At 50.6% G+C, this 10,880-nt stretch overlaps 2 protein-coding genes across 3 annotated transcripts; one reads left to right on the forward strand and one right to left on the reverse strand.

Moving 5' to 3' along the window:
* Positions 1 to 206: 206 nt before the first annotated feature.
* VPS37C (VPS37C subunit of ESCRT-I) lies at positions 207 to 4,961 on the reverse strand. 2 transcript variants are annotated; one of them, XM_068194376.1, is made up of 6 exons: positions 4,783 to 4,961; positions 3,234 to 3,363; positions 2,542 to 2,646; positions 2,301 to 2,472; positions 2,000 to 2,082; positions 207 to 1,728 (listed from the first exon to the last, which is right to left on the reverse strand). In XM_068194376.1, exons 3-6 carry the CDS (start codon positions 2,632 to 2,634, stop codon positions 1,009 to 1,011), a joined length of 1,068 nt encoding a protein of 355 aa, XP_068050477.1. In that variant the 5' UTR covers positions 2,635 to 2,646; positions 3,234 to 3,363; positions 4,783 to 4,961; the 3' UTR covers positions 207 to 1,008. The 2 variants fall into 2 exon arrangements, with proteins under 2 accessions (XP_068050477.1, XP_068050476.1); XM_068194375.1 differs by lacking the exon at positions 4,783 to 4,961 and adding an exon at positions 3,683 to 3,748.
* Positions 4,962 to 8,260: 3,299 nt separating this feature from the next.
* Positions 8,261 to 10,668, forward strand: LOC137476256 (pepsin A-like). The gene is made up of 9 exons (XM_068194415.1): positions 8,261 to 8,652; positions 8,745 to 8,889; positions 9,073 to 9,190; positions 9,303 to 9,421; positions 9,504 to 9,703; positions 9,824 to 9,940; positions 10,020 to 10,158; positions 10,236 to 10,328; positions 10,416 to 10,668. The coding sequence occupies exons 1-9, from the start codon at positions 8,597 to 8,599 to the stop codon at positions 10,563 to 10,565; spliced, it is 1,137 nt and encodes a 378-aa protein (XP_068050516.1). The 5' UTR covers positions 8,261 to 8,596; the 3' UTR covers positions 10,566 to 10,668.
* The last annotated feature ends 212 nt before the right edge of the window (positions 10,669 to 10,880 follow it).

Raw genomic sequence — 10,880 nt, forward strand, 5'->3', positions numbered from 1 at the left:
GAAACACCTTTTTCCCTGGTTTTTATCCCAGGGATAAATGCAAGAAATGCAGGAATTTAGGCAGGCTTGAAGATGGTTCGGGGAGGAGGTGAAAGATTTCAGTGATGGGATCCAAAAGAAGTTGGATGCCAGGAAGGGATAAAGGGACCAATCCTTATCCAGATGTTCTGTTGTTTCCCAAAGCAAGCAGGGCCATGACTCCGAAGTGCAATTAATTCATCCAGTTTTATTACTCTAATTAATCCCAGGGATGGAATTGCTTCCATCATTCCCTCATCCTAGTCCATTAGTAACTGTTCCTTATAAATAACTTAAAGGGATACAGGCAGGATTTGAAGGATAAAGTGCTGAGCAAAGCAAATCCCGTTTCCATCGTTTGTCATTCCCTCCAAGTGTTTCCAAGTGTTTCCTGAGAAGGGAGATGTGAGGAGCCCGAAAAACCACACAGGAGGTCGGGAATACTGAAGGCTGCCCAGGCCCAGGTGGGAATCACCAGCTCCCACTGACAGCCCTGGAATGGTTTGGGTGAAAAGGGATCTCAGGGATCAGCCACTTCCAATCCCTTTCCACTTGCTCCAAGCCCTGTCCAACCTGGCCTCGGATATTTCCAGGGATGGAGCTGCCATGACTTCCTTGGGGAATCCATTCCAGGGCCTCACGACCATCACAGGGAAGAATTCCTTCCCAAAATCCCATCTAAACCCACGCTTTGACAGCGTGAAGCCATTCCCCATTATCCCATCACTCCAAGTCTGTGTCCAAGTCCTTGTCCACTTCTTTTGGAGCCCCTCTAGGCACTGGAAGGTGCTCCAAGGTTTCCCTAGAGGTTTCTCCTCTCCAGATTTCTGCTGGTCTGGCTCTGCCTCTCGCTCCGACCTCCGGAGCCGTGACTTCTCCCGTGTAATTCCTTTGCACCGACGGATCCAGGAGCAACACTGGAATCCCTCCTCTTCCTCAGTCCCCAAAAGAAGGAGGAATCAGCACAGGATGCTCCCCAGAAGTCCTGGATTAGTATCCAGGCCAGGAAGGACCCTGAGAGTTTGGAGGTGGGGGGTATCCAAAGGGTGGGGGAGGCCCAGGATAGGGAGCCTGCGTTGGGATCGGGAAATTTGGGAGAGGGGGCTGAGTGGGGTACGGACACTGAGGTCTCCCTGGTCCAGGTGGGATGTAGGGAGAGTATCCTGGTCTGGCAGGGGGAGGAGAGGGATGGGGAGCGGGATAGGGCAAGGGCTGTGGTGGGCCCCGGGACGGAGACCAGGAAAAGCCTCCCGAGGTGGATTTGGGATACCCCGGCGCAGAGTCGGCAGCGGAAGCCGCCGGATATCCGGGAGCTGGAGCAAGTGGGTAGGGAAAGGTGGATTGGGAGCTGGGCTGGGAGGAAGCCACGTGTCCCACAGTGACCGGAGATCCCGGGAAAGGGGCTGGAGGAAGCGCTCCATGGGCAGTGGGGCCGGGCGGAAGGGTCGGAGCCGAGCTGTAGGGCAGAGGGAAGGCCGGAGATCCCGATGGGAAGGGTTTTGGTGGATCCGTGGGAACGTGAGGAGGAGGAGGAGGAGGAGGGGGCTGAGAGTCCCTGGTGCGCTCCTGGGATCCCTCCGACTTCCTCACGATCTCCTGCAGCTTTTCCACTCGGACCCGGCGCAGGTGGGACAACTTCCTCATCCCGGAAAACTGCTCCAGGAATGTCTCCAGGGGCACCTCGCCCTCCAGGAATTTCTCAGCCATTTTCTGGAAGAGAGGAACAGCCTTGGGCTCATTCCTGCATCCCTCTGCTCCAGCCCTGCAACCCCTCTGCTCCTCTTCCCTAAAATCCTGATTTAGGTCTCTCCCAGCCACATCCCAAGGAGCAACACCCACACACAAACAAGGATGGATCCATTTCTTTGGAGAAAACCCAAGAGACTCCAAAGATAATCAATGATTTTAGGGACTAGGCTTAATTGCAAGTCTTTGAGGATGAATCACTGGAATTCCCAATGGATTCAAGCCCTAAACTCACCTCAGATTCCTCTTCAATCTTCTGGCTTTCCACCTGGAGGAGATCCAGCAAAGTCTGAGGCTGCAGCGCTGCCGAGAATTTCTCTGGGAATAACAAAGGGGGAAAGAAAAAATCACTATCGCAGAACAGAAACCAGGGAAAAACCAGCAAAGAGCCCACAGGAAAGGACTTGGGAACTGCTGATGGAAAGAGGGAAATCCAAGAGGAGTAAAATCCTCGCTCTCTCCAGCTGCTGGAAAAAAGAGGGATATCAGTTTTCCAGGAAGCAGAATCCTTCCTGGGCAAAGATGCCAGTGCTCACCCAGCTTTTCCTTTTGCTCCCTGCACCTGCCAGCCAGCTCCTGCAGCTCCTGGTATTTCTTGGAGAGGTCGCTGCGTCCCGTCTCCAGCGGCACCTGGAATTTCAGGTTCTGCTCGGCCAAGCTCCGGTTGGCAGCCAGGGCCATCTCCCTTTCCAGCTGGAGCTCCTGAACCTATGGAATTTGGGATGGTGAGCACGGGAAGGGGACAAGGACACCCCGGAGCCACCTCCTGGCACAAACCTCCTGGGATTCCAGAGCCAAGCGTTCGATCTCCTGGGAATCCTCCTGCAGCTCCCGGAGCTCCTCCACTGTCCGGTTCCTCAGCGTATCCATCCTCCCAGATTCCTGGCACGTGGAAAAAGAGGCAAATAAATTCCCAGATCCAGCTGGGAATAGGCTTCCAACTAAAATTCAGGGTTGTTAAAGCCCTCGGAGCAGCTGCACTAGGTTCCATTAACTGAGAGGGAGAAACAACATTCCCACAACTCCTGCTTGGGAAAAGATTTTCCCCCTCTCCCTAGCCTATTTGGATGGAATTCTGTGTGTCCCAGACTGTTTTGTCAAGGAAAAATCCACCCACAGCCCCGACTTGCAAATTCCAGCTGAATGTCTCCATCCCATTCCAGAATCCACCTCATTCCAGTCTCCATGCCATCCCAGCAAGGGAATTGGGATCCGACCATATCCCACCATGCCCACAGGGTTGGGAAGGACTTTAGGGATCATCTAATTCCACCCTCCTGCCAGGCAATTCAGTGAAATTAACAAAAAGATCAGGGAAATTATGGACTTCCTGCACCATATCCATGATTTATCCCAAGTATTCCCAGCTGTCTGATATGTTTAGCAAGTATCCCGTGTGTGGTGTAAATTCCAAGAGGTGGGATGGAATAATGTGGGAAAGCCCTAAAAACCAAGGAAACACAACACACCTGCGCTCTCCTATTCACTCCAAGCTCTTCTACCTCTCATCCAGGTGGAACATCCCAAGGATATTACACCGGGAATGCCGCAAGAGCCACGCTGTGGCTCAGGGTTGCCCAACCCACGATCCCGATAAACCTGTCCGAGGGAAAAACTGGGAATTAAATCCCGCGCTGCAGGTGTGGGCCAGAAATCACCTGATTGGGGTCTTTTAGGGGATATTAGTTAAGTTTCGCGGCGTTTGAGAGGGAGAAGCGGGATTTAACGGTGGGGCTGGGAAAGCTTGGGGTGGGGTCTGGGAAGCATCCACAGGCGCTCAGGAAAGTGGACGCAAAGGGCTGCCCACTTGCGGGGCTGCAGCGAACGCCGTGGCGGGAGCAGCGCCATTATCGCCGTTATCCCGCCGTTATTCCCGTTATTCCCGTTATTCCCATTCCCGGCCCTCCCCCGGACTCACCAAGGCGCCACCGCGACCCTCCGGTCGCCGCAGCTTCCGGCTTCCGGTGTAAACCGGAAGTGGGCGGGGCTAACGCGGGCGGGGTGGGAGGAGCGCCCCCCCCCTCGGCCGTGAGGGGGATGGTTCCGCCCAGCGCCGCCATGTTGGGGGGGGCGGGAGCGCGGATCAATTTAATGGCATTTTTTAATCAATAATCGCTCTTTGGCTACCCGCGGGGCTCTCCCCGAGCTGTAGCTGCTCTAGGAATTATATCCTTCGTGTTTCCGGGGTGCAAGGGGCTCCGGGAGAGCCGGAGAGGGGTTTTGGAGAAGGGCGTGGAGCGATAGGGAAAGGGGGACAGGCTTCGTATGGACGCAGGGCGGGTTTAAGTTGGATGTCGGGAATATATCCTTCCCTGTGAGGGTGGCAAAACGAGGTGCCCAGATGTTATAAACGCCAATCACTTGTTTTAAAAATTTATAAAAGTTTACTAAAAATAAATTGAAAAGAAAAAAAATTAATACAAGTAAAGTAATAAAGATTAAACAGTTAGAGTTAGGACAATTAAAAAGACAATAACAGCAAAAAGTTACAGCCCGGGCTGGGTACCTCTCTCTGGACAAAAGTGAGCCAGGAGAAGGACCCCGATAAAAAAGAATTCCCTCCTTAAGAGGGGTAACCTGTTGCATACACAAATCACTTCATGAATATGCATATTTTTATTTAAAACAAGAAATTCGTCCGGTACTTGTTGAGGAATTCCTGTTAATCCCAGGCGCCTTGAAGTCTAAGTCGAGTTTGGAGAAGTTCGGTTTTTTGTTGATAAGGAAAGCCATAAATTCCTCTCCTCTGGAAGATTTAGGGGTTTTTGTAATTGTTATCTCTGTGTGAAGAATTTCTTGATTATCTTCTCCTTCTCTTGAGCAAAAAGAATACCACACACACCTATTTTCTATTTTAACTACTAAAGCTTAATTTCAATTACAAAACTACATTTACTATATTATTAAAATGTTACTACAGCATAACTTTCCAACCTAGCATAAAACATATAGTAAATATCTGCGTAGAGCCATATAATCTGCATTTTTCACACCAGAGAAGCTGCAGTTGCCCCATACCTGGAAGTGTCCAAGGCCAGGTTGGAAGTGGTTTAGGAAGCATATACAGACCTCGGCAATATCCCAAAAATTAATTAAAATGTCGGGTTCTTCCAGCTGGATCAAAGCAAATTCCTCTGGAATACCTGGTTAGCTCCTCCTTGCATGACACAGGAATATTCCTGAGAAAGCTCCAGTCCCATCAGCCACTCCACAAATCCAACTTTTCCAAAACATGCTTGGAAAATGCTCCATTTTCCACCTGTAATTCCACATTCCCAAAACCCAAGCAAGGATGAGGTAGGGGAAGAGCTCTGTGAAAAACGCCAATCACTTGGTTTTTAAAATTTTAAAAGTTTAATAATAATAAAATAGTCATAAAAATAGTAATGCAATTACTGTAATAAAAATTTAGAGTTAGGACAATTACAAGACAATAAAAAGCAGAGAATTACGGACGTCCGGATGCTCTCGGGCACTTAAGCCCGATAAGCATGCCTTGTGGACAAAGGAATCTTTAAAAGCAACAGCCTGGTGCATATTCATACATCTCATACATGATGCATAAATTCCTTGCCAATTAAGAACTTTTCTGATTTTTGTCAACTTCTTCCCCTTAATCCTGGTGGTTCCATACAGACGGAGAGAAGGTGGAAGAATGTTTGTCTTTTCCGATAAGGAGGCAGTAATTCTTTATGGGCCCCCATCACTGTCATCTCTGTGTGAAGTTTCTTCATTATCTCATCTCTTGCTTGAGCTGGTAAAAAAAAACCCCACATACATAGGTTCTATTTTAACTACAAAACTACATTTGCCATACTATTAAAATGTTAATACAGCGCTTCTAATCAATATAACATAATACATATAGTATTCAATTCAATATTTGCGAAAAGCCAATCATAAAATATGCATTTTTCACAAGCTCCGCGATTTCTGCTCCTTCGGGAGACGTTGGAAGTCTGGGCAAGGTCACCCAGCTGTTCCAGAAGTGCTGGGATCTGGGAGAGGCACCTGCGACCCCATCACCTGAGAGCTGTTGTGTAACAAATGGGAGTCATATGATCCCAAATAATTCCGGGTAAATCAAGGACAATTTGTTCCCAGTGTGGCTGATAACCCAGTGCCATGGGAAAGCAAAGGGACTTGACTTGCCAAAGAGAAAAAACATTTTCCAGGCTTCTTTCGGAGCAGTTTCCACAGACCTGGAAAAGCTGGAAAATGTTTAATTAACATTTTATATTAAAACATAAGGTTTGAGGAGAGGGAAAATTGTGTTTGGATTTGCACGGAAGAAATGGGAAAATACCCATTTAAAAGTGTTATCCAGAAATAAATTTGGGATAAACAGGTGGTTTTGGAAGAATATTCCCACTAGCTGCTCATTAGTGTCCTTAATTTCCACAAAAGATGGTTCCACATGTTTTTTTCCCTTGGATAGCATCTTAATCCCAGTCAAAATCACCCACAGCAGGTAGGAAAAGGTGACCTGAGCACCCTGAGGTCCTGTTCTGCAAAATTCCATTCCCACGAGGACCAGCCAACATCCCTGGGCTTCCTTGATAAGTTAATTAAATATTTTTAATCCAATCCCGGAAATCTGACACCTCGGGAGCGTCAGATTTCCCTCCTTTCATCTGACAGCTCCGATAAAGCACCCGGGTGATAAAAGCCTTTAGGGAAGGGACAAGAAAAACTGGGAACAGGGCCTGGAAAAGTTGACTTCATGAATCCATTTCCAAGAAAAGCTCTGTTTCCATAAGGGGAATTTTTTTGGGGAGGCTGCAGAGATAAAATTAAGGAAGTTTTGTCAGAACGAGTTTTGATGTCCCAAAAGCCTGGAAAATCCCTGTTTGATCCAGAGGGTGATTCCCATGGAAGTTAAATTCATCCCAAGGGGTGTTTCCACATCCAAATGTGGAAACACATTTTGTTAATTTTTAACAAAATGAAAAATCTGAATTTTCCCTGTAAAAGCCTAAATTCTGGGAGGGTTTTATTGCCTGGGAATCCTCACCCAGCCCCGGCTGCATCATCCAGGAGGGAAAGCTTCCTGATCCATCTTTCCAGCTGGGGGTTTTTGGGATCTCTGCATGCTGTGGTGCCCTCTGGTGCCAAGGAAAGCTGTGGCAGGGAGGCCACCTGCTCCCATCCAGTGAGCTCCCAGCACCTGGATGAATTATTCCAGGATCCAGCATCTCATGCCCTCCATTTCCCACCAAGGTTGAGAAAATCAGGATTTCTCTCCCTGGAAGCCATTTCATGCCCTAAAAGGGGATATTTTTCCATCCTCCCAGATTTTATTCTGGATTTAATTAGTGCTAAATAACAATTCCCATTTTTTTCCCAGTCCTGAATTCCACAGCTTCTTCCTTCTGTGGATATCATCCATCCAAAAATCCACCCCTGTTGGATCCCATTGTTCTGCTTTGGTGGGATTTACCAGCAGCACAATAAGCTTGTCCTAGAACTTCCCATAACTGGGCAAATGTGGTTTTTTACCCGTTGAGAAAACAGGAATCCTTATCCCCAGGGATGGCAGTTCTGGGAATTCAATGGATAAATAGCTCTGGGAAAACTTCGTATTTTTGTTTTCTCTACTGTTTTGGCCAAAAAAGGAGGAAAACTTGGTAACTACAAAATCTGCAGGGCCACATTCCAGGTTGGTTTCTCCAGCCTGACTTTGGACACTTCCAGGGATGGGGCAGCCACAGCTTCTCTGGGAAATCCATTCCAGGGCCTCACCAGCCTCACAAGTAAGAGGTTCTTCCCAATATCCTGTTTTCCAGTTTGGAGCCATTCCCCTTCTCCTGTCACTCCATTCCCACATCCAAAGTCTCTGAACCGGGGGAAAACTGGGACGAGCTGGGGGAAAGCCAAGCTCTGGATGCCTCTGGATGAAGGTCACAGGAGTGGGATTGGGCAACTTGGCTTTGGTCACGTCACCACGTGCTGGATCCATGGCTCCTGGAACGGTCACCTTGCCCTGGAGGAGATCAAAGGCTCCCTAAGGCTGGAGCTGGCATTCCTCCCTTGGGATTGACCCCATCCCAGCTCGGAATGATAGAAGAATCTGAGGATATGATGCTAGGTTGCACTGGGGGAGTGAAATGAAGAAGAACCTGGATGGGGAATGTTGGGAAAAGAGGGATGGAGCACCAGATTATCCCTGAGGAAAAAGAAAGGAGGATGGGATGTGTTGTAGGGGGCTGGAAAGGAAAAAGCCTTGGCTGATTCCCAGAACGGAAAATCTAGACCTGGTAGCCTGAAAATTCGTCATGGAGCCTTGGCAAGAGGAGAAGGATATGGAGAGACCTTGGAACCTCTTCCAGCACTTTAAGGAGCTCCAGGAGAGCTGGAGACGGACTTGGAAAAGAACCTGGAGTGACAGAACAATTGGGAATGGCTTCCTCCTAGCTGAGGACAGGTTTAGATGGGATATTGGGAAGAAATTCTTTCTTGTGAGGGTGGTGAGGCATTCCTGGGAATGGAAATCCCAGGGAAGCTGTGGCTACCCCATTCCTGGAAGCATCTGGCTCACACCCTCCAGCAAGGAATTAGAGGGTTCAGGGTACAAACAACCCTGCATTCCCACCAGCTTCCACAGAATAACCAGGAGTGCTTTCCACCCATCCCAACATACCTGTGGCCTGAATCCCCCCCAGGAATAGGGGGATCCCCCGGCTTAACATTCCCCCTCCCCTTCCTTAAGGACGTTTTGATAACCATCCCAGGAGCAGTTTGCCTTTCTTATCGGGGCCTCCGGCCAAACATCGGAGCCAGGATATAAGGAGCGGGGCCGGGATCGGAGGCACATTTTCCGTGAGCTCCCACCATGAAGTTGCTCCTGCTCCTTGCCCTGGTGGGCCTGGCCCAGGGCTTCCAGACCAGGTGAGCCCCAGGGGGTCCCCAAAACAGGGATGTGGGATGCGGGGTGATCCCAATGGCGCATCCTGGTGATGCATCCTGGTCCCTGTCCGCAGGGTGCCCCTGAGGAAGATGAAGTCGCTGCGGCAGAGGCTGCAGGAGCAGGGATTGCTGGAGAGTTACCTGGAGCAGCATCCTTACAACCTGGCTGCCAAGTATTTCCCAGGCATTGCGGTGGAGCCCCTGGAGAACTATATGGATGTGAGGGGCTGGGATTGGGAACTGGGATCAGGAAGCACAGGGGGACACTGGCTCCTTCCCCATCCCAGTGGCCTGTTATCCATTCCACTAGTCTCTTCCCCATCCCTGTAACTTATTCCATTAGCCCCTTATCCATTCTCCTTTCCCCATCCCCTTAACCCCTTCCCAATCCCATTCCAACAGGAAGAGTACTTTGGCACCATCTCCATTGGGACCCCACCCCAGGAATTCACCGTGGTCTTTGACACCGGCTCCTCCAACCTCTGGGTTCCCTCGGTCTTCTGCTCCAGCCCAGCCTGCAGTAGGTGTCTGGAATGAGTCTGGAATATGTCCTTTGGGAATCCTCCATGGCTCTGCCCAGTCTTTCCCAGGGGACAAATCACAGGTAGTCACTGTCCTTCCCACTCCCACAGGGAATCACCACCGCTTCAATCCTGCGGAATCCTCCACGTTCCTCAGCACCAATGACACCCTGTTTATCGCCTACGGCACGGGAAGCATGACCGGAGTCCTGGGATACGACATCGTCAATGTACGGCCAGGCGCTCCAGCCCCCTCATCCCATGGGATCCCATGGGATGGTGCCCAATCCACATCTGTCTCTTTTCTCCCAGGTTGCTGGCATCAATGTCCGCAACCAGATTTTTGGGCTGGCTGAGACAGAGCCAGGGGATTTCTTCTACTACACCCCCTTTGACGGCATCCTGGGATTGGCATTCCCAAGCATTGCCTCCTCTGGAGCCACCCCTGTCTTTGACAACATGATAATGGAAAACCTCGTGGATAGGAATCTTTTTTCTGTCTACCTGAGCAGGTAAATCCCAGCCAAAGCTGCTGAGGATTTCTCCCTTTTCCCTCACACTGGCCCCATTTTCCAGTGGGAATGGAGGTGTTGGTGGGCTGGGAACCACCCCAAATGGATCTCCCTTTCCAGAGATAGCCAAGGTGGGAGCTTTGTCCTCTTTGGTGCCATCGATCCCTACTACACCACCGAAGGCATCTCCTGGATCCCGCTCTCTGCTGAAACCTACTGGCAGATCACCATGGAGAGGTATTCCCAGTATTCCCTGCCCTCAAGCTGGTGTTTTTGTTTTGGGGAGTCCAGGCTCACCCTGCATCCCTCTTCCCAGTGTCTCCATCAGCGGGACTCCGGTGGCCTGTTCCTCGGGATGCCAGGCCATCGTGGATACAGGAACCACTCTGTTGGCTGTTCCTATCCGGGCCTTCCGGACCCTCATGACACACTTTGGTGCTAGCTCCAGTGGTGAGGTGAGGCCTCAGGATGCTCCCTAGGACATTTGATCCCAGCTGGAATGGCCGCTAACCTGCCATGTCCTCCTTCCTAGATCAGCTGTGAGGCCATCAGCAACCTTCCCAACCTCATCTTCCATATCAATGGCAAAAAATTCCCAGTGCCGCCCAGAGCCTACGTGTTAAGGGTGAGCATCCCACTGGGAATGGGTTTGTGGGGATAGAGGGAGGGATCCAACAGCTGGTGACCACCCCCTTCCATGTCCTTGGAGCAGAGTAATGGGTACTGCACCCTGGGATTGCAAGGCATGGATGCGCCCACGGAGGAGGGCGAGCTCTGGATCCTGGGGGATGTCTTTATCCGGGAGTATTACGTCATCTTCGACAGGGCCAACAACAAGGTGGGGCTGTCCCGGCTGCCCTGAGCTGGGATGGGAATCCCAGGTGTTCCCAACTCGGTGGCTGGCAGGGCTTGTCCCTTTCCTGGTGCTCCTGCCACCACCGAGGATAATAAAGGTGTGGAGAAGCCCCCCTGTGCCGTGTCTCTCTGAGAAAGGCCAACACATCTCTGGGAATGTGCTGTGTCCCTGCTGCCACCCTCAGCTGCACCCACCAAGGAAGTCCCTGTGCCCCAAGGATGGGAGCCTGGATGTGGCTCTGCTCATCCCTGAAGAGCTCCCAGCCTTGGGGACCTGGGGCAGGACATGTCCCTCCTGTCCCCAAACCCCACTCAGGGTGAG

The sequence above is a fragment of the Anomalospiza imberbis genome, chromosome 6 (assembly GCF_031753505.1).
Source record: "Anomalospiza imberbis isolate Cuckoo-Finch-1a 21T00152 chromosome 6, ASM3175350v1, whole genome shotgun sequence".
NCBI classification, from domain to species: domain Eukaryota; kingdom Metazoa; phylum Chordata; class Aves; order Passeriformes; family Viduidae; genus Anomalospiza; species Anomalospiza imberbis.

Bases quoted from the DNA above. Each gene is read 5' to 3' on its own strand.
- VPS37C (XM_068194376.1), bottom strand. From the start codon at position 2,634: ATGGATACGCTGAGGAACCGGACAGTGGAGGAGCTCCGGGAGCTGCAG. The intron at 2,473-2,541 runs GTTTGTGCCAGG...CAAATTCCATAG, and splicing joins TGGCTCTGGAATCCCAGGAG to GTTCAGGAGCTCCAGCTGGA. The intron at 1,729-1,999 runs GTGAGTTTAGGG...CCTCTCTTCCAG, and splicing joins AGATTGAAGAGGAATCTGAG to AAAATGGCTGAGAAATTCCT.
- LOC137476256 (XM_068194415.1), top strand. From the start codon at position 8,597: ATGAAGTTGCTCCTGCTCCTTGCCCTGGTGGGCCTGGCCCAGGGCTTC. The intron at 8,653-8,744 runs GTGAGCCCCAGG...CCCTGTCCGCAG, and splicing joins GCCCAGGGCTTCCAGACCAG to GGTGCCCCTGAGGAAGATGA. The intron at 9,941-10,019 runs GTATTCCCAGTA...CCCTCTTCCCAG, and splicing joins TGGCAGATCACCATGGAGAG to TGTCTCCATCAGCGGGACTC.